The sequence below is a fragment of the Monodelphis domestica genome, chromosome 3 (genome assembly GCF_027887165.1).
Source record: "Monodelphis domestica isolate mMonDom1 chromosome 3, mMonDom1.pri, whole genome shotgun sequence".
NCBI lineage: Eukaryota > Metazoa > Chordata > Mammalia > Didelphimorphia > Didelphidae > Monodelphis > Monodelphis domestica.
The window spans coordinates 495,888,511-495,916,280 of NC_077229.1; the positions used below are offsets into that span (position 1 = coordinate 495,888,511).

General features: G+C 38.8%; 1 protein-coding gene across 1 annotated transcript in view; it reads right to left on the reverse strand.

The window, feature by feature from the left end:
- The window catches only part of SLC30A5 (solute carrier family 30 member 5), a 56,310-nt gene extending 30,797 nt beyond the window's left edge, over nucleotides 1–25,513 (reverse strand). The window contains exons 1-5 of the mRNA XM_007486415.3: nucleotides 25,033–25,513; nucleotides 7,353–7,475; nucleotides 5,858–5,924; nucleotides 2,957–3,042; nucleotides 1,725–1,812 (exon numbers count right to left, since the gene is read on the reverse strand). Coding sequence (XP_007486477.2) covers nucleotides 1,725–1,812; nucleotides 2,957–3,042; nucleotides 5,858–5,924; nucleotides 7,353–7,475; nucleotides 25,033–25,106 — 438 coding nt within the window. The 5' untranslated portion in view covers nucleotides 25,107–25,513. The remainder of the gene's footprint in view (nucleotides 1–1,724; nucleotides 1,813–2,956; nucleotides 3,043–5,857; nucleotides 5,925–7,352; nucleotides 7,476–25,032) is intronic.
- Between the last annotated feature and the right edge of the window lie 2,257 nt (nucleotides 25,514–27,770).

Genomic DNA, 27,770 nt, shown 5'->3' on the forward strand with positions numbered 1-27,770 from the left:
GATGGACTCCGAGGGAGCCTGTAGCACACTGGGTGACTTTCTTATGGAAGACTGATCAGAGAACCAGGGAATGAGAAAGAAGACATGGTTTGTGATCGGCATTGCTGGAGGGAATATCCACATTAATGAGATCATGGATCCATATGAATAAGAAAAAAATACTAAGTGGATGAAAATGATGGAACATGATCATCTCATAACTACTAAAAATAAAAAGTAACCCAAGGGTCAACAAAAAGATACAAGGTTGGTTTAAGCTGACTATGTAGCATCTGATGAGCTGTTAGCAAGAAGTGGCCTAAAGGACACAATACAGGACAGGATTAGAGAGGGAGATGAATTGAACAAGTAATAGGACTGAGAAGCAACAAATCAAAAGCCTTAATAATTCATCTGTAAACCCTGAGATGTTAAAGAGAAAGCCTCCAGATTATTGATAGATTTAAATTTGACAGGGTGAGGTATAACAGTGGAGGTGAGGTATAACAGTGGAATTACCCACATACACCAAAGAAATGGATTGAATAGTGACAATTTAAAAAAATAATAAAATCTAAGGAGACAATGTGAATGATATACAAATTATTTAATTTCTTTTATGATTCAGAAGGTATTTTAGGATCTCTGCAGTCAAAATTATGACAATTAACAATACGATCCTATTGGAGCTGGGAAGTCAGTGAAATGGGGGGAATAATATCTATTATGAAGAATAAACATTCAAATGATAGACTGTTAGAAAGCAGAAAGTTGCTTGTATATTGAATAGCTTTGTTTGAAGTATTAAAGCTATCAAATATTTTTCAAACACGAACTGTCTTTATAAACTGAGGCATGCCCATCAATTGAGGAATGGCTGAACAATTTATGATATTCAAATGTGAAAGAATAATTTTATGCTGTAGAAAATGATGAGCGAATAACAACTTTAGCAAAGTTGCAGAATATGATGAGGGCAGCTGAGTGGCTAAGTGGATAGAGCACTAGACCTGAAGTCAGAAAGACCCAAGTTCAAACAACCCTGGGCAAATCACTTAACCTTGTTTGCCTCAGTTTCCTCATGGGTAAAATGAGCTGGAGAAGGAAATGGTAAGTCATAAAGTATCATTGCCAAGAAAATCCCAAAATGAGTCTGACACACCTAAAAAACAGCAATAAATGAAGCAGATTGGTTTTTTCGGAAAAACCTGGAAGATCTGTATGAAATGATGCAACCTTCACAGTAACAGCAATATTATAAAGACATTTAACAGTGAAAGATTTAGCAACTTTGGTAGCACATAATGACCTCTAAAGGACTCAAGACATAAAATGCTATATGCTATCCAACTCCAGATAAAGAACTGATGGATTCGGAGGTTTCGGAGATGCAAAATTCTTTTCACTTTCTCTACTTTTCTCGTAATTTTTTGAACATGGCTAATATAGAAATATATTTTGCATGATTTTAATAGGTACCATATATTTTGCTTTCTCATTAAATGGGAGAAGGGTAGAGGGAAAGAATATGGAAACTGGAAAAGATAATTAAAAAATATGAAGCAAGAGATTTGTAATAGTGACAGTAAAATGTATATCACTTATTATTACTTAAACCATTAATAAATTAGCTACAGTTTTTCTAGATGGTGAAAAGACAATTGCATCTATTTTACTCTTTTGAATGAGAAAACGAACACTTAGGATTTCAATTTTAGATTAAGGGATAACTGGGGGGAAAATACCTTTGCTGGTCCTCCTCCAGAACTAGTGAACAAAACAGTTAGTAGTGAGATGACAACAATGTCACTGTGTTCAAAGAGCAGCAAAGTCCTAAGAAAACAAAAAGAGGTAGCAATTCAAACGGCTTTTTATACTACTTCCACACACAGGAATTGAGGTAAACTGAGAAAAGAGATCAGGTTGTTTTCTTTGGCTTTCATAAATTGATGTGAAAAAGGAACTTCTCAAAATTATAGAAACCATATAGAAATAATTAGTAAAGCAGATTCTTAATTATTCACTAATTTTCTTTCTACAAACAATGGAATTTGTGCTTAGACCCCAAAGGCTTCATGGTAATAATATCATTTTGTTTCTATTTGAGAATAAGAAACCATTTAACATAAGTTGCTATATTATTTTATAATATAGGCCTGGAGTTGAGAGGACCTGGGTTCAAATCTGGCCTCAGATACTTCCTAGCTGTGTGACCCCGGGTAAGTCACTTAACCTTAACTGTCCAGCTTTTACCACCTTACCCACCCAGTCTTAGCATCCATATTGAGTACTGATTCTCAAGTCAGAAGGTAAGGCTTAAAAAAACCAAACAAACAACCCAAATATGGATGCTCAAATAAACAAATATGAGGAATAAAATCATAAAACTTGAAACTCCCAACTATTTACATTTGATAAGAGGAAAAAAGTATATTAATTTTTTAGAACAGTAGCCATTCCTTTTCATGATCTTTTTCTGTGCACTTAAATTTTTTTTGTTGCTGTTTCTTAAAAAACAAAACAAAAAACTTAGCTTCCAGTTAATTTTTTGATAATTTGCATGTATCCCTTTAAGGAAGTGAAAGAAAATGCAATAAAGACTCAGGAGTTAATCTTTGATTTCTTTTTCTCTCCTTTATTTTATTCCTCCATCAAGCATGGTTTAAATTTGAGGAATTTGAATATTGAATTGAGAATATTTGAAAAATGAGGAATAATTTCCTTACCATATAAACTGAAGTCTGGGGGTCCTTGATTCATTTGCTTTCAACAAGGTCTTAAATACTGTGTGCCAATTAAAAAATCTTTGTGTGGTTACTGAACTTAGTGCAAGAAGTGTTAGGACTTTTTATATAAAGCTAAACTTCTTTATCATTGTTTGACATCAAACTGATGAATAAAACTGAAATACAAAACAAGCAACAAGCAATGTTGCTTAATGTAATAAAATTGTAAAAAAAAAAAAATCTATATTTACCTTAATGGTCCACAGAGAGTGAGGCCAAAAAACCATAAAAGTGAAATGATACACCCAGCAACAGCATGTTTAAATATTTTGATCCACTGTAAAAAGAAGTGATAATATTTTTAGTTATAGAAATGAAGATAATACAATATCTACAGGAAAATAATGAGTAGTGAAAAAGTTAAAATGGGTAAAATATAACATTTTCACAGGAAAATAAAAATATTAGGTTCATCTGTTTAGTTAAGTATATTTTAGAGTTCTATATTGCCTCATTTTTATAATTTCTGGTTAGAGATCAAAAGTTTTCTTTTGAATACTTATGAATTTTGAATGGTTAAAACTTCCATGATCTTCAAATGTTAAGTGTGTTAACATTTAATATTCTACTTTTAAGGACTTCTTTCTTTTCTAGTGATTACCATGTTAGTCCAAATGTATCCAAAGTGGGGGTGGGATATAGGAGAGAGGATAGAGAGGAAGAGAAAAAAGAGAGAGGAAGGGGAGAAAGAATTTCGGTAATGATCTTAAATACATGTTGAACAAAAATTGGAAACATCTATGCTAGGCTGTAGACATTCTGTACCTATACATTCTAGTAGAATTTAGAGCTTGTTCCACAAGCACATTGGGCTCTGAGTCATAATATCTGAGTTCAGATCCAGCCACAGGCATTTATTAGTTGTGTGAATCTGGGTAAATTCCTTATCTGATGTTTGCCTCAGTATCCTATAAAATAAAATAGGATAATGGCACCTTCCACAGTTGTTGTGAGGCTCAAATGAGATAATAATTGTAAATGCTTAGCATCATGCCTGGTATATATAGTAAGCACTATATAAAGGTCAGTTATTACTGTTACAGTTATTATTATTTAAATGAAGTCCATAAGCACCGAGGGAAAAGCTTTTCATTAAGGCAATAAGATTCCAAACTGAACCTGGAGCACTGTCAGACCAATACTAAGTTACTGTAATGGGGACAGATATGAACTAGCATCTTTGTTGTGAACCATCCAGTTCTGGGTCATAGATTCTGGGTAGAGTGAGAAGAGAATCTACAGAGGGAAGTGGAATTTGCTGGTGAGGAGGGCCTGGACTGAGAATGGAGGAAGTTTAGAAATCAGCAGCAGCACTGTGGTATCCCAAACCTTAAGAACAAAGTAGCCCAGCCAGCAAAGGAAAAACAAGCAGGGCAGAAATCTCAGACCAAAGGGCACTGTAAAAAAATGGAGATTTGAACCCCAGACTTCAATCCCCAGAAGTCCTTGGTACTTCCCAGAATTCCCTATAATCTCACCTGAGTCTCCACCTGGACGAGATCACAATTTATTATTTAAAGGGCTCTCTGCCTCTCAAGAGCTCTCTTCCTCTACTCAGAGATTGCAACATGATGTAAGTGAATTGTGAATGGGCTAATCAGTCCTAGGCACGTGCTTTTCTTATTTTGTATTTTCTTATTTCCTTGATTTCTAATAATCTTAATAAATCTCATAAATTATAATATTTTTATCAGTAGAGACTAAATTTAACTTTTACACACGTACAACTCTGCCATTCTAAGCCAATAGAGTTTTCCCACTGGCTGATAGGGTGGAGTCCAGAAAAAGAATACTCTTGCTCAGACCCACACTCAGGTAAGTAACTTGCAGAGCTGACTAAATCAAATACATACATGGATGGACATAGACAAACACAAACACACAGCCTGGGAACTCTGATCAAGTACAATCCCTCAGGACTCATGAGGGAGGTGATAAACTCAGACCTCTCACTGAGACTTTATTTTCTTGACTGGATATGTTTGTAACAGAGGTTTTGGGTGGGGGGCAAGGGGGTAGGAGAAGGGGAAGGGAGAGAAAAGGCTGCTCTTGTTTGAAAAATTAAAAAAAAAAAAGTCCAGATAGTTCTTTGCCCTAAGTTACATAGGTAGTAGAAGGCAGAAGAACTAGGATTTAAAACTAGATTTTCCCACCAGAATACAATGAAAATTTTGTTCTTTTTCATTCATGTCTGACTCTTCATGACTCCATTTGGGGTTTTCTTGGCAAAGATACTGGAATGGTTTGCTATTTCCTTCTCTAGCTCACTTTACAGATGAGGAAAGTGAGACCAACAGGGTTAAGTGTCTTGCCCAGGGTCACACAACTAGAAAGTGTCTGACAACACTAGTATAACCTATATCACACTATTTAGCGCCTTGCAGAGTGGGCAGGGAGAATATCTGAATCGCAAAATGTCAGATAAAAATCGCTAAAAATTGTTTCTATATGTAATTGAAAAGAAAAAAAAAAGAGAGAAAGCAAGCACCGGAGAGCTGGATTTGAACTCAGGTCTTCCTGACTCCAAGTTTGGTGCTCTATCTGCTGCTTCTCCCAAAAGATAATTGCTTCACTTATAGTTGTTTTTGAAGTTGTGCTCAATTCTTTATGACCCCATCTTGGGGTTTTCTTGGCAAAGATACCACAGTGGTTTGCCATTTTTTTCTGTTCTAGCTTATTTTATAGATGAGAAACCGAGGCCAAGAGTGTCCTCTGATTAAGTGTCTGAGGTTGGACCTGAACTCATGAAGATGAGTCTTCCTGATTCCAAGCCCAATGCTTGCCACCTAGCTATATCCCAATGAAGAAAGAGATGTTTAAAGACATTGTATGATGGGTTCTAAAATGTCAAATGTATATTTTGTAATATAATAATAAAAATATATTTTATTATATATAATAAAATAAAAATAAATAATAAAATAATAAAACTTGTAAATACTGCAACTGAAAGAGAATAAACTGGTTTGTATATCTTATTAAACTTTTATATTCCTTTTCATATTTGTATTTATCCCATTTCTTATTTCTTTTACTTTTCCCAGCACCTTTGTCCTTATAGCCAAGAGTAAATGATTTTGCAAGCAACTCACCTGGTGTTTTGTAATAGTTTTCCCAGAGGAAAATGGCTTTTGAAACAAAACCATGAAAAATGCAGACCTAGTTGAATCAAATACAAAAATATTAGCACAGTAAATATAATAGGTATCATTAAAAAATTAGAATAGGTTTTAAACAAAAAAAGCAAAAACAAATCAATTATTACTCAAAATATTTTTGCATTTTATTTTTTGGAATAGCTTTAAAAATCAGTTTATAAGATATTGAAGTCACTAGTTTAATCAGCCACTACTTTATAAATATATTTTGTACTCAACTCTTAACAAATAGAATCTAAATCAATTCATGCATTATAGTCTGCATATAACAGAAGGTAGGAATGAACATAGGAATCTATTATTTAATTAAGGCAGAGATACTCTGAGAATAATACAGTGATTCAATTAAAATACAGAATGAATCTATAAAGAGATATAATTATACTGTCAACTTGGAAATCTAGAGATCCCCAATTTATTTAGTTGGGAGGTAGAAACCCCAGGTTTTGACCTTGTCACAGGAGAGTTTCCCCCTGAAGGAAGGTCCTACTTCACCAGACAATGGACAATCTGCTTCAGGTGGGAGATAAATTCCATTCAAAGTCCAGTGACTCTTCTAGTCTCCAGAAGCCTTTCCCAGTTTATCACACCCTCCTTCTGAGGATCGAACTTGGGAACTTTAGCTGGTGACACTGACGCACTGCCTGTAGCTGCCAGTCACTTTACCTTGGATGGGGTTTATCTCCCACCTGAAGCAGATTGTCCATTGCCTGGTGAAGTAGGAACTTCCCTCAGGGGGAAACTCTCCTGTGACAAGGTAAAAACCTGGGGTTTCTACCTCCTAACTAAATAAACTGGGGTTCTCTAGATTTCCAGATTGACATAATTTCCATGTAAATAGTATAATTAGATTGGTTTCTTTCCTGGGAAATGATAAAATGGATTTATATTATTTTCTTTTTTTTGAGTTACCATTATTTCTATTTATATCCATAAGACATAATAAATATATAACATAATAACATATGATTTGTTATAAATATATAATTATAATACATATGCTTTTTTATTTCAAGAAAAATAAGTTCTTATATTGGTTATGTCTAAAAAAATCTTACTATCCGGCCCCCTAGCAAAGGTATTTTCTATGAATTCTATCATCAATAACATTAAGAGACTTGGCATTTGTATGATGGCACAAAATGATGATCATTTTGGCAAGACTTTTGGTAAAATAACTCTTTTCTTTAAACAAAAAATAAGAGTTTTTCTTTTTTGGAAGGGGGAGGAAGGGATTTCTCAATCTAATATTAATTTAGGTATAAGACTTTTTGAACTTTGTCAATTACTTTTTAAAGAGGTATTTAACAGTTTTGCTAGATGAATAACATAGTTTATTCTGAATCTAATAAAGATAATGCATGAAAATATAACTTTTATCAAGGTGAAAAATAAAATAAAAAACTTGGAGAAAATTCTGAAAACTTACCCAAGTTTTAATATAAAGATGAACTGTACAATGTGAACTACTTTCAAGAGATCATATGATTCAAAAAGTCCCAAAGCCTTTAGAAACTTAGTGAAACATAGCAATACAATGTATTTAGTGAATCTGAAAACGAAAGAGGAATACATAAGTTTTAGTTTTATTAAAATTATTAGCAGTTTTAGAATAACAGATGTGAGAAATCAACAAAAAACAAAGGCATTTTATCAGTAGTTGTAATCTCATATTTTTCTGATGTATTCAAAATGTACCTATTACATCTTAGCATCCTTTGAAATATTTCAAAAACATTAATTTTCAAAAGCAAAATCCCCAACTCCTTCCCATTATAAAAAAGGGATTAGAGATACCATACTTATTGGATAGAATGTAATCCCTTTAATAGAAGAGACTTTTATTTATGTCTTTGTAGTTTTACTGTTTAGCAGGTACATCAAGGCACTTAAAAAATGCCTTTTGATTAAGTGATCCAGCACATACAGGTGAGAACAAATGAGCAAAACAGGTCTTTAAGCAGTCATATATTTTATTCACTTTAATCACAAAGAAGTCCCCTAGGCCATGAATTCAAAATCCATTTACTCTTTACACATATTTTTTTAATGACTTGTATCAGACTTTTAAACTTATAACAAAATTAAAAGCTGAAAATCGGAAAGATGCAAAGAGGATATTACAGGTAGACATACAGAGTGCAGCAAGAACAATAAAAAAAGAAACAGTAGTCTCCAGGCATTGAGTTCAGGGTCAAATAGCTGAACAAAATTAAATTGTCCCTTATGCATTTATATGTAACATGATACAAAAAAGGGCAGCTAGGTGACATCGTGGATAGACTGTTGGACTTGGAGTCAGGGAAGATTCATATTCACGACTTTGTTCTTTTGATTTAGTTTCATATATTCCTGCTGCCTTGTGAAGTCATTTGCTTCTAGTTGCTGGATTCTAATTTTTTTTTTAAACCCTTACCTTCCACCTTAGAATGAATTCTCTGTATTGGTGGTAAGGGCTAGGCAATGGGGGTTAAGTGACTTGCCCAGGGTCACATAGCTAGGAAGTATCTGAGATCAGATTTGAACCTAGGACCTCTCATCTCTAGGCCTGGCTCTCAATCCATTGAGTCACCCAGCTGCCCTGTGGATTCTAATTTTTTTTTAAACATTATTTTTTTGGTCATTTCCAAACATTATTCACTGGAAACAAAGATCATTTTCTTTTCCTCCCCCCTCCCCCCACTCTCATAGCCGATGCATGATTCCACTGAGTATCACATGTGTTCTTGATTTGAATCCATTTCTGTGTTGTTGGTATTTGTATTAGAGTGTTCATTTAGAGTCTCACTTCAGTCATATCCCCTCCACCCCTGTAGTCAAGCAGTCGCTTTTCCTTGGCGTTTTTACTCCCACAGTTTATCCTCTGCTTGTGGATAGTGTTTTTTATATCCCTGCAGATTGTTCAGGGACATTGCATTGACCCTAATGGAGAAGTTCATTACCTTCTGGATTCTGATTTTTAAAGGTCAGATTTCATCCTTGGCTTTTTGGTCATCCTTTTCCTTTTGTTCTGTTTTTGCTTGGTGTTCCTTGGTCCTCTGTTCCATTTGTTCTTTGTTCATTACTTGGATAGAAACTGTTGATTGTAATTTTTTTCTTTTTGTTGTTTTTTCCCCTTCTTTCCCCCAGTCATTGGCTGTATTCTTGCTCCTCTGTTTATCTGCTGGATCTATGGGTTTGGGCTATTCTGTCCTGAAGGGACTTCTCTGCTCTGCTGATTAACTGGATTAGTATAATGAAGCTGACCTGTTGTATTAATGAACCCTGAGACTAGATTTTTCCCAGCTGTCAGTGGAAGGTGAAGGTGTGGAGTCTGAAGGTAGTTACCCTCCTCCTCCTCTTCTTCTCTGCCAGCCACCTCCCTGCCAGCTGCCAGGTCAGAGTTGTGAGCTTCCCACTGTGGTACCAAGGTACTCTGCTGAGGTTGCAGCCTTCTAACCCTGGGATCCCAGTCAGTTGGATTCTTATGGCGGGTCTCAGTGCAGTAGGTGGGGGAGGGGTATTGGAGATTGGACTTCCCTGCCCTCTGAAGGCTTTTAATCTGTACTATTGATAGAAAGGATAAAGCTGGGCTGATCTGATCTGCAGAGCTGGATGTACCCTAAGGCCAAAACCTCCAGAGGCAGAGGCCCAAGATGGAGAGTAATGGCTGAAGGTTGTGACCAAGCTGACCTATCTTCCCCCTCTCCTCCAGCTTCCTCCTTGCCAGCTGTGGTCAGAGTCCTGAGCCTTGCCTATCTGTGGTAGCAAGGTACTCCCTCTGGGCTGGAGATCACAGCAACCACTTGAATCTCAGCACAGTAGGTAGGGGAAGGGTCCCAGAACCTTCTGTCTTTCTTTTCATTAAACCCCAAATTCAACTTTCTCTGCATACCTTTTAAGTTGAATCCAGCAGGAGGGTCCCTCGGCTCTGTCCTGTTTTGTATTTGTTTTTTTTATCCCCCTCAAAGAGTTTTGTTTTTGACAGGTGTGGAAGGGTTTTCATAGAGGACTTGACTTTCACTGTTTCTAAGCTGCCATCTTGACTCAGCCCCCATATTCATGACTTCGAATCAGAATCCATACATTTACCAGCTGTGTGACCCTGGGCAAGTCACTTAAACCCTGTTTGTCCATTGTTTCTTCATCTGAAAAATGAGCTGGAGAAGGAAATGGCAAATCATTCCAGTATCTGTGCCAAGAAAACCCCAAATGGGCTCATAAAGAGTTGGACACTACTAAAACAAATGAATAGTAACAATGACCATGGGAAGCCAAATAGAAGCTTTTTTTCTCAAGGAGTTTCCTGAGAAATACATTGCCTTGTGAACACAGGGAAGCAGAAAAATTAGACATGATTCCAGAATAGTAAAGGCCATGTATTGGCAACTATAGGTCAGAGATACTGAAAGTACCAAGACAGGTTACTTAAGTGATTAAGTTACTACAGAGATGATCAAATTATATCAGGGTGGTTTGGCAGTATGTTAGGGAAGGACATTTTGTTTTTTCAAGGAAAAATTTGTTGAGGCTTTTGTTTACTTTTATATAACAGTAATTTCTGAATATGCTTGTTCCCCATTCCCAGACATCATTCTTGTTTTATAAAGAAAAAAACTAAATGATGCCATATGCCACATATGCCACATCTGAAAGTACAGAACATTTCACTGATAGTCTCCTATTTCTTCAAAGAAGGGAAACATTCTGATTTGCTAATCTGAGTAAGGAAAGGTCTACTTTATGTGTTCCTTCTTAAATTGGCCTACACAAATGAGTAAGTATCCTTTAGTTGTTATGGAAGACTAAGACTGAGTTATAGGAAACTTTGTAACTTATGCTACTGTTACTTTTTTTATTTGTTACTGTAATTTTCCATTCTTTCCCCAAAGTGCCTTAGAGCACCTGAAAGGAAAATTGTTTAAAATTGTTTTATATTATTGATATTTATGATTATTGATCATAAACCAAGTGATCACATATAATCCTTTAGGTAAGTAATGGCAACTATGATTTCTAGAAAAAGTTAGACTCAATTAGTAAAGTGTAGTAAATTATAAAGCTATCAATTATAATAGAATACTGGTCATGATATTGGAAGGAATGTTGTTTGGTATATTAGAATATTAAAGCAATTAACAATTTTGAAGACTTCTATTGCAGGAATAAATGCTTTAGGCTCATGTAGTTATCTAGGGAAGCTGAAACCCATGCAGAAGAAACTGGGTTCATTGCAAATGGTGAATGTACAGCTGGCCTGATGAGATCATATGAAAACAACCTTGGCATGCCCAGGTTTTGTTTGATCCTTTGAAGATGTAGGCCAACAAGTCCTCAGAGTCTTATGGCCAAGAAAAGTTTACTTTGACTAAGTAGTATAGTTCTGGAGGATTTAACTTTAGCAACTCTTCCAAACCTTTTCCCTCTCTTCCCTCTCCCCATACACCTTTTCAGCTTAAGAATTTTGCCTCATATTTTACTGAAAAAAAAAATTGCCTTTTGCCACTGCTATGTTTTCCTTTGACCCTGTCTCACATAAAGGTAAACCTTTCTCCTTGCCAAGGAAAACTCTTTATGCCCTAAGGGGTCTCCTTCCATCATATTTCCAGCAGACAGTCCCCATTATCACTCCTACTCTTTAAACATCAATCACTTCCTGCCTGCTTCCCTGATGCCTAAGATCAAGCTCATGTCTCTACTTTTCTTAAAAACCAAACCAAACCAAACCATCACCTGATGTGTCCATCCCTACTAACTATTGTTCCAATTTTGTGGCTAACCTCACCAAGAGGCCATTTACAAAAAATGCACCTATCTCCTTTCCTTTCATTCACTTCTTAATTCTTCACATTCTTGGCTTCAGATCTAATCATTCAACTGAAACAACTCCCTCTAAAGGGTTCTCTTTAATTGTTATATCCTGCACTGCTCACCCTAATCAAGGGAGGGGACTAGAAAAGGTGTCCCAAACATTGCTTGCCCTACATACACCTGGTCAGCACACCGCGGCTGGCTGGTCATCCCTTTAAGCGGTCGAAATCAAAGAAAAAATACAAAGAAACTCCTACTAGGAGCATGGAACATCAGGACATTACTTGACAGAGAGAACACCCCAAGACCTGAGAGAAGAACAGCTCTAATCAGTAAAGAACTGGCGCGATATAACATCGACATCGCAGCCCTAAGCGAAACACGCTTACCAGAAGAGGGATCACTCAGCGAACCCAACACTGGATACACCTTCTTCTGGAAAGGTAGAGCCTCAAATGAAGACAGAATCTACAGTGTTGGCCTGGCCATCAAGACCAGTTTGCTCAAACAGCTGCCAGACTTGCCTGTGGGCATCAGCGAGAGGCTCATGAAGATCCGTTTGCCTCTCAGCAAAGACCGGTGTGCCACAATCATCAGCACATATGCCCCAACACTGACCAGCACAGAGGAGACCATCGAGCAGTTCTACTCTGACCTGAGTGCCGTCCTGCACTCAGTGCCCACAAATGACAAGCTGATACTACTGGGAGACTTCAACGCCCATGTTGGCCAGGACCATGAAAAATGGAAAGGAGTGCTCGGCAAACACGGCGTGGGCAAAATGAACAACAACAGCCTACTGCTACTCAGCAAATGCTCAGAGTTCGAACTCACCATCACGAACACTGTGTTCAGAATGGCGAACAAATATAAAACAACGTGGATGCACCCACGATCGAAACAGTGGCATCTCATTGACTACATCATGGTACGCCGGCGAGACATCCAGGATGTAAAGATCACCAGAGCCATGAGGGGAGCTGAATGCTGGACAGACCACCAATTGGTTAGAGCGACTCTTCAGATACGCATTGTGGCTCGCCATCCAAAACGCGCCCAGACAGTTCGCGCATTTTACAACAGATTCAAGTCTCTCCAAGCCATGACGCAGTGTGAGATCAGGAAGATGCAAGACCGATGGTGGGAAAAAAAGGCAGAAGAAATCCAGCGCTTTGCTGATACAAAAAACTACAATTTTTCAGTGCCCTCAAGACTGTCTATGGGCCATTAAAACCCACCACCACTCCCTTGCTATCCTCTGACGGTGACACTCTCATAAAAGATAAAAAAGGCATCAGCAACAGGTGGAAAGAACACCTCAGCCAGCTCTTCAACCTACCCTCCTCAGTCGACCACAAAGCGCCCTTGACCAGATCCCCCAAAACCGCACCATTGAACAACTTGACGTCCCTCCTTCAATAGAGGAAGTCCAAAAAGCCATTAAACAAATGAGTGCAGGCAAGGCACCCGGTAAAGACGGGATCCCAACCGAGGTGTACAAGGCCTTAAATGGAAAGGCGCTCCAGGCATTCCACATAGTGCTGACCAGCATATGGGAAGAGGAAGACATGCCCCCAGAACTCAGAGATGCCTTCATCGTAGCCCTATACAAGAACAAAGGCTCATGAGCAGCCTGTGACAACTACAGAGGCATCTCACTACTCTCCACTGCTGGAAAGATCCTCGCCCGTGTATACTCAACAGACTCCTGTCATCTGTTTCAGAGCAGAACCTGCCTGAATCACAATGTGGCTTCTGACCAGATTGCAGCACCATCGACATGGTCTTCACGGTGAGGCAAATGCAGGAAAAATGCCTTGAGCAGAACCTAAGTCTCTACATTGTCTTCATAGACCTGACAAAGGCATTCGACACAGTGAACAGGGACGCATTGTGGGTGATCCTCAGCAAACTCGGTTGCTCAGCAAAATTCGTCAAACTGATCCAGCTCTTTCATGTTGACATGACGGGGAAGTCCTATCTGGTGGAGAGACTTCTGATCGCTTCAACATCTCCAATGGCGTGAAACAAGGCTGTGTCCTCGCTCCGGTGCTATTCAACCTATTTTTCACCCAAGTATTACGACATGCTGTGATGGATCTAGACCTGGGCGTCTATATCAAATACCGACTGGATGGCTCACTATTCGACCTTCGCCGCCTGACTGCAAAAACAAAGACAACAGAGAGACTCATCCTGGAAGCTCTCTTTGCAGATGACTGTGCTCTCATGGCCCACCAAGAAAATCATCTCCAAACCATTGTGGACAGGTTCTCCACCGCAACAAAACTGTTTGGCCTGACTATCAGCCTCAGCAAAACAGAGGTGCTGTTCTAACCTGCACCAGGAAGGCCAACGAACCAGCCGTGCATTACAATCGACGGCACGCAGCTTTCTAACGTCAACACTTTCAAGTACCTGGGCAGCACCATCTCCAACGATGGGTCCTTAGACCCCGAGATTAATGCCAGGATCCAAAAGGCCAGCCAGGCACTTGGGTGGCTGCGCTGCAAAGTTCTCCAACACAGCGGTGTAAGCACTGCGACGAAGCTCAAAGTGTACAACACAGTGGTCCTCAGCTCGCTCCTGTACAGTTGCGAGACATGGACACTGTACCGGAAGCACATGAAACAGCTGGAGCAATTCCACCAACGCTCTCTCCGGTCAATCATGAGGATCCGATGGCAGGACCGAATCAACAACCAGGAAGTCCTCGACAGAGCCAACTCCACCAGCATCGAAGTCCTGGTCCTCAAAGCCCAGCTACGATGGTCTGGACACGTCATCCGCATGGACCCACAGCGAATACCAAGACAGGTATTCTACGGTGAACTGTCAGCTGGACTCAGGAAACAAGGCCGACCAAAGAAAAGATTCAAGGATCAGCTCAAGTCCAACTTGAAGTGGGCTGGCATTACACCAAAGCAACTAGAACTCACTGACAGAAGCAGCTGGCGAGCCCACATTAACCATGGCGCCGTCATTACCTTTGAAGATGAACGATGTCAACGTCTTGCCGCTGCGGGTGAACGCTGACACCAGGCCACAGCCGCACCTCCCGTAACAACTGGCGTCCCAGGCCCCATGTGCCATAAACTCTGCGCCTCAGCCTTTGGACTGCAAAGCCACACGAGGGTACACCGTAGATGAAACTGCACAAAGACAATCGTCATTCTCGGTCACCGAGAGACTACAGTCTCACCTTCTTGCCGTCTCTGCAGCCTCTAACACCGTTGTTCACCCTCTTATCTCTTTGATATTCTTTTCTCTAGGTTTCCACGACACAGTGATCTCCCAGATATCTTCCTACCTATCCGTCCACTCCCATTCCATCTTCTTTGCTGGATTCTCCATCCAGGTAATGGGTGTTAACCATGGGTGTTGCACAGGGTTCAGGCCAGGGGCCTCTTCTATATTATTTCACTTCGTGATCTCTTCAGCTTCCATGGACTCAATTATGATACTCTGTGATGGTTCTCACATCACTAACGCAACCCTACACTCTCTCCTAACATCTACAGTAGCATCTTCAACTGCCTTTGGGACATTTCAAACTGGATATTTTGTAGACACCTTAAACTCAGTATGGTCAAAACCGAACTTATCACCTCTACCCCCAAACTCTCTTCTTTTCTAACTTCTCTATTACTCTTAAGGGGCCCAGGATAAAAATTTAGGTGTCATCTTGGATCTCCCCCCTGCCCCAATCTGTTGCCAAAACCTTTAGATTGGTAATACCTCTTGCATACACGCCCTTCTCTCCGAACACTGCTACCACTCTGGTTCAGGCCCTCATTGTATCAGGCCTAGACTACTGCAGCAGTATGTAGGTTGGTCCGTTTGCTCCCAATCTCTCCCCACTCCTGTCCATTCTCCACTTAACTATCAGAATGATCTTCTTAAAGCACAGGTCTGGCCTAGTCATTCAATGAAATAGTTCCCTGTCACCTCCAGGATCAAATCTAAAATCTTGTTCATAGTACAAAGTGCTTCATAACCAGGCTCACATCTACCTTTTTAGTCTTTTTTACACCTTACATCCTACCATGTACTTTCTGATCCAGTGACAATGGCCTCCTGGCTGCTCCTTTGCAAGGGATCCTCCAACTCCCAACTTCAGACATTTGCCTGGAATGTTGGAATTTCCAATTTCTGGTTTCCTTCAAGTCCCAGTTAAAAACATACCATATATGGGAAGCCTTTTCTGAAGCTCCTAATGCTAGTACCTTCCATCTATGGGTTATTTCCAATTTATAGTGAATACAGCTTGTTTATACATAATTGCATGTTGTCTCATTAGAGTGTGAGCTCCATAACAGCAGGGACTGTTTTGGGGTCATTCTTTGTATCCTCAGTGCTTAGCATAGTGTAATTGTGTACCACGAATTGTTCAACCCCAATATTACTATTACAATAAATGCTACTATAAATATCTTAGTGTATATGAGGGCTTTCTTCTTATCAGTGGCCTATTTCAGGCTAGTAGAGGAATCTCTCAAAGGGTATGAACATTTTAGTCACTTTATTTATCCAAACAGCTTTCTAAAACAACTATATAATATATAACTACAACAAAGTTCTAGTATTCCTATGTTCCCACTCATTTTTCCTCAGGGTTGTTTTGATTTGCATTTCTTTTATTATTAATGATTTAGAACATTTTTATATAGTTAATAGCTTGTAAATCTCTTAAACTATTTGTCCATATCCTTTGACTATTTACTGGCTTTTTCAAGTGTATATATGCAAATAAAACTGTTTATATACCTTGAATACCAAACTCTTACAGAGGAATTTGATTGTGCATTGTTTGTGTAGAAGCATTTTAGTTAGATGCAATCAAAGTTGTCTACTTTACTTTTTATGATTATTTTCAAAACCTGTTGAAGCTTTGTAAAACTATCTATTTTGGTAATCATTTCTTCTACATTTCTACCCATAGCTTCATTTCTCACCTAGCTCAATCCTCTGGACTTCTGTTATGTCCCAGGAACCACGCCATCCTGCAAGATCATTTCAGCTCTGGAACCCACCTCTAGTACCCTCCTTTGCTCCTGGGGTCTTTCCACCCCTTTTACTTGGAGAGAGCCCAGAACTTTCATTTAAGGAAGGTACCTAGGCCAGCCACCTCTTCATTTCCCAATCCGATAGCTTTTGAATTTTCCCCTCATACCCTAAAGGCAGGTACATGCTGCCCCATCTCTAGCTTATTTTTCTGTGTCTTCTTCCTCTATTAGACTAGTTTATGCTCCTTGGGGGGTAGGGACTGTTTTCTGCCTTTCTCTGTACCCCCAAGGCTTAGCACTATGTCTTGTACATGGCAGGTGCTTAATAAATACTGATCTGACTGGGTTACAAAAGATAGATGATGCATTTCTTTTCTAATTTTTTAAAAATGGTCTGATCTTTAACATTAAGACTATATGTCCATTTGTAGTGTTTTGTGAAATATGGAGTAAGGTATTTGTCTAAGCCTAATTTCTACCATTCTGCTTTCCAGTTTTCCCAACAGTTTTTATCAGGTTCTTTCCTAAGCAATTTATGTTTTCAGATTTATAAAACACTAGTTTATCTGAGTTGCATGGTTTCTGATTCTTCCATGTCTTATCTGTTCTAATGATCTATCTATTTTTTATCAAACCCCAGGGATGGCTGCCAAAGGCAACAACAAAATAGAATATAAACTTGTCTGTAATATCTTAGGAACAAGGAGAATGGGACAATTATAAGCAATATTATCTCACAGAACAGAAAGAAGAAATGTAGGGTTGAAATTTGTTTAAAGAAAACTTGTCGGCCCGATATCTAACCAAACAAATTAAAACTCAAGGGCAATGAAAAGGCTATATAAACAGAATAAAAATGGAAAAGATTAAAAAAAAACCATTTTAATAAATTATTTTCTCCCCCATGAACTTAGACCCTAAAATTGTAGTACTGAGAATACTCATAGGAGTCAGAAATGGCACAAAAGACAACAATGATGGGGATATCATCTGCAATAGATGAAGGATAAACATAGGAGTTTTGTGCTGGAGGTGACAGTTTTGAGAGTATTAAGGAATAAAATATATCTGAATGAGAGAAAGACAACAAACAAGTCTCAGACCATATTAATAACAATGACAACAACAACAAAAAGCTCAGCAAATATCACAAATAACCAACTTATATGCCTACTCTTATTTATATTAATTATTTTTAAAAGCCATCCACACATGAAAACATCCTTAATGAGTGTATTTATGGGGAATATTTGTATCAATATTTAACAACTAAAAGATATAAAAAAATTTAAGATCTTGTTATGTGTTCTGCTTGCTGATCATGAAAGATAACTTGATTTTGCAAAACAAATTCCACCTTACAGGTTCTTTTACAAGGTGTCCCTCATCCAGACATCAAATTCATTCAAGATTCTATTGAAAACATGACAGTAAAAATACTCCTGGAGTTCAATGTCCTTTTGATAATAAATAGCAGGAGAAATCCCCTTCCCCCCCAAACAAAGCTCCTTAAAGGAGTTTGGCCTGTCCAGCCACAAAAGAAAGACTAAGTGAAGGGAGAATGTCTATTATCCAGATTTCAACACCATTTGGGTGGACAGCTTACAAAATTTGTTCATCAGTATGTATATATAGGATAGAAAGTACAGATTGACAAATTGGGCCCAGAATTGAATGGGAAAGGAAGAAAGAATGAGTTAAATTGATTTTAAGAAACTGCAATGCTCCCAAGTTTCCTATGAAAGCAAAGGTCAATCTTTCTAATACTAAACATTCTCCTGGTGCTGTTAAATGGCAGAAAGATGTGTCTAAATAATAAAACTGAGTATTGAACAGAAGGTAATAGAGATGCATGTGGTGGTTGCCAGTGGGTTGCAATGTATAAACAATGAAAAATTCTGAAGGTATAAAATATGCCAAGATAAAGAAACGATGGGTTGGTCACATGGCAAGAACAAGGGATGATAGCCAGCCTGCCTACTCCACTGGCACCTTTGAAATGTTAGAAGAAAGTAGAGAAAGTGCTCAACATATTTGATGAACTGATAAAATGAAAGAATATGGACAAGAGTTGGAGGGAGACGCCATAGATAGGTTGCATTCTGCATTGCTAAAGGGAACTCAATGAGATAACACATCCATGTCCCGTATTTTAGGTCTTGATTTTTTAAAAAAATTACTTATTACTCATATGGGAATCATCCTTGAATAAGCCATCTATATATGGCTTAACTATTAACTTTCTAGGGACAAAGATCAAAACATACAAATGAATAAAAAGATATGACATCTAACTAAAACATGACTTATTTAAATTAGTTATTAATACCACACAGAAAGTAGAAAATGACTGGAGGAACAGATATAAATGCCAACTGTAATCATTTCCTAAAGAAGTTTCATGGACACACATCAATAGCCATTAACAAGGAGACCAGAAGAGCCTAGAAACCATCTCTAACAGTAAACATGATCTACTTGCCAAGTGGAAGGATAGGAAATCCAAAGGCAGTTTAGAAGATCAATTCATGTGTAAAATATAAAGAATGGCAGAAGATTATGAATAGTACTGATTTATAAACAATAAAAGTAGTAGGTGAAAAAAGTTTACAGAAAGCTGAGATTCAACTAAGCAAGCCATCTTAAGGTCATTTAAAGATAAAATGGGAAGAAGACAAAACATGTAAAATATCCATTGAAATTTATTTTTATTTTTTAAAACCCTTACCTGCCATCAATACTGTGTATTAGTTCCAAGGCAAAAGTGCAGTAAGGGTTAGGCAATGGGGGCTAAGTTACTTGCCCAGGGTAAATAGCTAGGAAATGTTTGAGGCCATATTTGAACCCAGGCCCTCCTGTCTCTAGGCCTGGTTCTCAATACACTGAGCTACCTACCTATGTCCCTCATGCTCCCCCAACCCCAATTTATGTAACATTTGTCTTCATCAAAGGCAGGGGAGCTGTCAATAAACTGACAGACTTGGATGTTCTGTATAAGGACACAGAAATGGTACTGAAGAAAATGAAGCTAGGGAAAACAGGTAAGATCAAGTCAGTGCAGGTTCATGCTGGAGGTGACAATTCTGGAAGTGTTTTGAGTTATTTATCCTTTAAGAGTAGAAGATGGCAAAGGCATGGAAAATTATTGGACTTTAATATTATCCTAAAAAGACTAATGATCCATATGTCTACTTTGATCCATGTAATAACATCAGAAGAATTTGGGAGTATTTTGGGAGAGGATGGACCTATGATTTTTATTCACATCGCTCCTGGTAAGGAACCGTCATCTACCAATGCAATGGAACATGAGACAGCCTTAGAACCAATATAAGGTTGCTTTTTTTTTTTTAAAGAGGAACAGCAACTTGCTCAAGGTCATACAGGTAAAGTATCAGAGATGTAATTCAAATACAGGTCCTTTGACTCAATCACTCTAACTTCAAATCCAGTGCTTTTCTCACTGTACCAGGTTGCCTTCTCAAAGATACTCAGCATCATAAAGGTGTGAATTTTAAAACTACCCCACCCTACTCAGACCGGTCTATTGATTTAGATATTTCCTGATTAGTGACAATGGAGATACCTGGTCTAACAGAATCAAGTCTTGGGAACTCTACATTTCTCCACCCTTCTTAGTTTAACAAGGTCAGGAATGTCTGCACCATACTCAAGAATTAAGTATCTGAGAAAATGGCCTTCAACAGACATGTGCAGAAACAGCGGACAGACCCCCGGGCTGTCCCTAAGTCAAGCTAAGCTATCATTGGTACAGATAAGACGCAGGAAAGTGATGTAAAACCGTCTATATAGGGCACATCACTTCCTCTCTTTGGTCTCTTTTTCTGGAGAGGTGTCTCTGGCTGGCAGCGTGCTAAGCATTCTGACATCTTGGCATGGTGGCAGCTATTTGTCTGGGTTTTGGCGGTGAGTTTGCCCTTGAGCTAATTCGGGTTCAGGCATCTTGGCTGAGCCCTCTTGGAGTTCAGGCTGATTCCTTCCTCTTTTACTCTCCAAAACCTTACCTTCAAGAGCCACTAATCTTCCCGCCTGGCACAAGCTAGGTGGGAGAAATCCTATACCCTTTACTTCTCCCTTCTTCTTAAATTTCTTTCCACTATATTAATTAAATCACCATAAATTTCCAGCTGATGGGTATTTTTTGGGGGATATCCATGGCAACCAAATAATTAATATAGTTTAGGTCACAACGCTAAAATTATCCTTTACAAAGGGATCCAAGTATGGCAGTAGAACCAAATCAAAATAGAAACAAAGGCCACTAATTAAATATTTATTCCTGACTTAACTCACTCCCTTTACTTCTTTACCTTCTTAGCACTCACCTCTTTCTATCTTGAAGAAACATCTGTCCTGAGGACCATGTTCCAGATGATGGTGACTCCTTAGCCAGGACCATCATTTCTTCACTTCTAGTTCAAATTATTCTCTGGAGTTCACCTTCACAACAGCCACCTTCATTAGTATAGAAGTTCCTTAAAGGCAGGAACTGTTTTTGCTTGCTTGTGTTTGTGCCCTCAGCACTCAGCAGTGTCTCTCCCATGGTAAAGTGCTAGGTAAGTGGACAAACTAAGCACTTACTGAATACCTTATATGCACAACACACTGTTCTAAGCACTGGAATACAAATAAAAACAATATAGTCGCTACCCTCATAGTTGTAACATTCCAATGGGAGACAATATATTAAAGGAACTACTACTGTATTAGCCCCAATATAATACTCTCCTAAATATAGTGTGACCCCAAGCATTTTGAAAGCTAACTCAGAAAGAGGAAACACCCATTTTATTTTCTTCTTTTAAATTATAACATTCTCTTAACTACTGAATCGCTAGGCACTTTATATTTGAAGTTTTTTCAAGGTCCCTAAAACAAGTTAAAGAAGTTTTAATGCCAACACTTTCAATTAATATTTAATAATAATTAATATGTATTACTTTTATAGACACTTGTGAGACACTACCTTCTAATATTTAATCATGTTTTCATTCCTCATCTCCCAAAGTGGAAACATCATTTGAGTCATTGCCATCACCCTCTTCTTCCCACAAAACACCATCTTCACTACCATTCATACTGTTTGATATAAAACATTTAAAAAATCCAAGCACAATGGACTCAGTGGAGATTTTGTCCCAAGTGGTTTTGATCCAGTTCCCTAATACAGACTATCAATTTCTTTATTTTTCCTGATGGAGTAAATGCATGGATTCTGGCCAACATCCACTTGTTATATTCTTTCCTCAAATGATCTTTGACTTGTTTATTAATTACTACATTTAATACTTGTAATTATGACATCATTCCTCCCAGAATAACAACTAGGTCCTTGTGCATTTCAGCAATTCTCTTCTTCACATTTTCAGTCAGCTGGCTCTTGAATGGGTCAAGTACAAGCATTTCCTTTGACACAGTAACACACCAGGACATCTATCCCAGACCACATTCGCCCAATCTAACATAAGTTCTTCATTCAGCCATTCCTTTTCCTGCCTATGAAAGATTACTCTCGATGGTAACTTTTCCTTAGGTAATGTTTTACGCCTTAAAATTATGTAAGGAGTCAGTTTTTGCTTGTCAGCTGTTTCTGCAAGCACCATTGTCATTCTAGTTTTCTCATTTCCGGTAGTTTTAATCAACACTGATTTAGTGCCTTTAGTATTAATGGTGACATTTGACGGAGTATCAAAACAAACAGGTGTTTGGTTGGCATTTTCCATCTGCCCCAGGAGGTAGCCATGTTTTTTACCTATGCTGAGGTGCACAATACACAATGTATGATTTCAAAGCTGGAAGTGCTCAAATATAGTACAAATGCAACTTTCAAAGATACATTTTGGGTCACACTATATTCAGGCTAATACAGTAGAATGGGAGGCAGGTGAATGTAGGAAGTATCATGGTTTGGAGATGGTTAGGATACAATGTAATAGACTAGTTCTAGGCAAGATAGAATGAGAATTAATAGGTGGATCAGAGCCTAGAGTTTTGGGGAAGAGTCCAGGTTTTAGTGGAAAAGGGATAAGGATAACCTGTGTGCAGGCAGCACAGTTTGGAATGACTTGGAAGAAGAAAAAGACATGGTGGAACAAAGAAAACCAGGAAGTGAAAGGCAGAAAAAAGAGAATGGCACATTAATGGTCCCCTCTAAACTATCTACCAGGTTCAATACTTCTCAATCTGATGGGAAGATAGTTGAGTTGTTCCCCCTCCTCCAAGTCCATTCCCCTGTGATATCAAGAATTCTATGCTTGACTTCTACAGTCCCAAATATGTTGTGGCCAATTAGAATCTCTGGTGGGAAAGCCAGGGATTTCTTCAAACCGAAGAGTAAGTGAGGCAGATTTCAAAGTCCCTTACGAGACTATAGACTTATAGAAATATTGAGATTTCAGCTTGTGGGCTTTATATAGCAGGATTTCTGAGAGGAATATTAGTGGGGGTGGTATGTCCTTACAGTCCTTCATACCAAGCTAGCATGTCAGAGAGCCCAATTCCTTAATCCTAGCCTTCTCTTCTTTACTATATTTCTGGGAAAAAATTGTCTTTATTCTTGATGCCTCTATCTTCTCAGTGTCCCTACAACTCAATCCCTTGCCATATCTCTATCTTAATCACTCTTCCAAATCCAACTTTCAGGTTGGGAACAATCTTCTTCTCATTAAATCCAATGGTCTTTCCCTGCCCTTACGGACTTCTCTGCAAATTCTGCCTCTAATAGTAATTTCTGCTCTGTTCTTTTCTGACTTCAGACTTAAAGATACTCCTAGTTCTCTTCTTATCTTTTTATAATCACTCTTTTGTGTCCCTCTCTAACTTTTAATCTTCCAATTTCTTAGTAGTTTCATAAGTTCTATAACTGCATAGATTCCATCTCTTGGCAACCTTACAGCTTAAATATACACCTTAAGCAGGTGATTTGTTATTGATTACTTGGTAAATATTGGGTATTTAGCATACTATATTATTTATTTATCTTACAGTTGTACTGCTTTTTTCAAAAATAAAGTTATAAAATCCTTACTGAATTAAAAATCTCATGAAGTAGAGATAATTAAAAAAAATCATTGTCAAAAATGTCATAGCTATCTTCATGAGTTGTTTTGTGCCATCCCTTCCCCTACTCACCACCTGGTAGCTCTCAAATTAGCTACACAGTTCTTCTGACAGAATCAAAGTTGGTCCCCAACCCCTATTCAAATTTAAGAGGACTTAATAGAATTTGCACATAGCTATCCCAGCTCTTGAAAACTTTGGATCACATCTATACCACAAGGATGCACAGAAATAAGGGCCTTGATGGAGCAATTCGTTGTACTACTAGAGAATTATGCAAAGGTTTTTTTTTTTTTTTGGCAAGAGTTCGATATAAATGGGGTTCAACCCCAAACTACCTTCACCATATAATCATATGAATATAGCTAATGAATTGTTGCCAAAACTGTCCTGGTTTTATGGCCTTGGGGAATTCAATTCATCTTTTTTTACTATGGTCCCTACATCTGAATGAAGATAATCATACCTTCCCCCAAATCTCTCTTAAAGAGAAGTTATATGAGGATTAATTACATTATATAAACATTTGTCTATATAACAGTTTGATATGTAAGTGCGGAAATATTTTACAGTATTTCAGGAATAAATCTCCAAACAGGTGGATTTGCCCTGGCAGTATTTAGGATAAATCTCTGCTTGGACAAAACTGACTCCCCAAAAGGTAAATGAGAAACGCCAGAGGTGGGTGGGGGAAAGGCTTGAGAAAAGAGTCCCTTAATGCATTATTACTGGAATTGCGAATAAGTCTAACTCACCTGGAAAGCAATTTGGCCCTACTCCCCAAAAGTTATTACCCTGTGCATACCCTTTGACTCTGCAATACCACAATTAGGTCTTTAACCCAAATAGATCAAAGGAAGAGGAAAAGGATCCAACATGTAGAGCTTTTATTTATTTATTTTTTTTTGAGGAGTCAAAAATCTGGAAACGGAGGGGGAGATCAAGTGGGAAACTGGTATGGAATGAATAATTTTGTGCTAAAGTAATTAAAAAATAATAAATCTCGACCAGGAGAAAGTGAAACATGGTTCGCACAGCTGGGATGCACAGCGCTAAGGCCGGTTTGGTTGGGGGGGGGGGGGGCGCGGGGAAGGGGGAGGCAGAAGGTGGGAAAGTAGAGGCGTTTGGTGTGGTTAACACCAGGTTTTCCCGGATGAAGACGTCGAGATCTGGGGAAGAGTCCTCCTGGGGACTCCGCTGCAGGCAGGGTGAACGCGGGCGGGTCGCACTTACCTAGCGCTGGGCACGTCCACGGGCCCGAGGCTCCCGCCGCCGGAGAGCGCGTGGCTGCTGTATTTCTCCTCCATCCCGGAGGGTCTCAGGAGCCGCCGCGGCCGCCGCCGTCGCCGGCCCCGCCGCGGCCTCTCCACATCTCCCGCCGCCGCCGGGCCCGGTCTTTCACTTGTCCATGGCAGCGGGCCTCTAGCCTCGCTAGAGACGCAGGCTTCACAGGCCTTTCCCACGCGCGTCCTCGGAGTCCGGCCTCACTAGGCCGCGAGCGGGAGGCTCAGGATTCAGCTCTGGCTCCGGCTCGGGTTCAAGCTCCCGCTGAGGAAGCGGCTCTGGCTCGGGAAGCGCGGGGTTACCCCGGGGGCGGCCGCAGCGGCGTGAACGTTGCCAAGCCACGTCATCCGGCCGGGGCCGGGGCGGCTTCCTTTCAGTGCGCCTGCGCCAAGGGCCACCCACTTCCCTCTCCTTCAACCTTTCCTCTTCTCCTTCGGGCTCCTACTCTTTGGAGGAGATGTAGCGCTACCTGCGCTTCCCGCCCCGCCCCTCTCCTTATTTCCCTCTTCTGTTCTAGTAAAGACCCAGTGTGAGCAAATAACCGGGAAAAATGGGTGGATGGTTGGTTGATGACGTGATGACTGCAGAGCAACTGTATGCAATCACATCTCTGAGTTGGAAGGACCTTCAAATTAATAATAATGATAATTTTAATAATAGTAGCTCATATTTCTGTAATGATAATAATAGCTATTTCCGTAATACTAGCGATAATAACAATTGCTAATATTTATAAAATAATGATGATGGTGATGACAATACTGATAATAGCTAGTATTTTATGATGATAGTATTTCTAATAATAACAATAATAATTGCCAATATTTACAAAAATGATGATGGTGATGATAACAGCTAGTATTTCTATAATAATAATAGACAATATTTCTATAATAATGATGACAATTATTATCTTTATAGTGATGATGATAGCTAGTATTTCTAAAATAATGTTAATTGCTAATATTTATAAAGCACTTACTATGTGTCAGGCACTGTGCTAAGTGCTTTACAATTATTATACTATTTGGTCTTTAGAACAACCCTGGGAGGAACATACTTTTATTATCCCCATTTTACAGTTGAGGAGATGGAAACTGATAAAGATTAAGTGATTTAACCAAGAGACATGAAGCTAATAACTGAGATATGATTCCAGGTCCAGCACTCTAATCACTGAGATATCTAGTTACACTTTAGAAACCATCTAATCCAAGTTATAATTAAATAGAACCCTTCTCCCTTTCTGTTATCCCTACCAAGTAATCTTCTAACCTGGGATGGTGAATTTATTGCATCATATTTGCACAGTGACTTCTTTTTCTCCATGCCTTCTTGTCCTTCCTTTGGGGAAGAGAAAAATGGACCTGAATCTTGAATGAAGTTCTGTACACAAAAAGGTGGAAGGATGTAGAAGAACATTTCAGATAGGAGAAATAACAAAAAAATAGAGGTAGAAATTAACAAATGGGTGCTGGTAGGACAAAGTAAACAAACATACTGACTTGGCTGGATTGAAGATAAAACCGAAACTTGAAGGCCCCTTTTCTCTCCAACTCTGAGATTTGTTAAACCTATAACCCAGTGCCTTGAGAACACATTTTTGTAAGCTTAAATTGGTTTATGCCTAGGACCTTCCCAAAAAGGTACAGTTAAAAAGTTACTCAATGTGCAATTTGAGTCATTTTGGGGACAAGTATTTATTTCCTCCACACACACACAAATTGCTTGATTAAAAAACCAAACAAACTTATAACATTTGTTGGCAACACAACTTAAAACAGAATCCAGTAATTTAAGTGCTTTGATGCTTTCTGGAATATTTGATCCTTAAATCTCATCAGAAAATAGGGCAGTGTTCAAGACCCCCCAAGTCATGGTCACATTTTACACAGCTTCTGTACTATCCAAACTACTCCCAGTCATCTTCTCTGAGAAAGAAACTCTCCTGGCCACCAGTTTACATCACCCCAGAGACAAAAATGGACCTCAGGAGCTCTTCACAAGGTTATCTCCAAGCCTGGAAACATCTATCTTGGGGTTGATGTTTGGCCACAAAAAGCAGAAAAGGTAACCAAAGAATGCAGTTGTAATCTCACTAGTTTAGTCTGCTACTCTAGCTGCCAAATGGACAGGGTTGCCATGATGCAACCACAAAAGCCAGCATCTCCCTAACTTATACTGGAAGTTTTGGATTTATATGATATAACCTGGAGAGTTGAAGGAAGTGAGCTGGAAGTTGATTCTCCTTTAAATATGAGCAGTACCTCATCCCCTGTCAATGTGTTGAGATGAGAGATGAGCAAGGAACCATTCAGGGTTTCTTTGCCATATCAAAGAAACAAGTGTTTTAATACTGACCCATCATATCACTGAAAGCATCCAAGAAGTTTGTCACCTCCAAAGGACTCAAGTGCCAAGTCACCCGTATTAATTGGTTAGAAGCAGACTAGGAACATCAGTGCATGCTCTGTAGAACCCTCATGTAATCATTCAGCTGATTTCCAGGGCACAGAAAATGCTTAATAGGGAGAAGAGTATAGGATGTGATTCTTCCCCTTTCCCTTCAATTCCCTACCCCAAACTCATATCATTTGATGTAGTCTTAGAATAAAGTCACACATAGCAAGATTTTAATGTCTTAACAAGTGTAATCTTCCTGATGCCTTTAAGAAGTTTGAATCCCT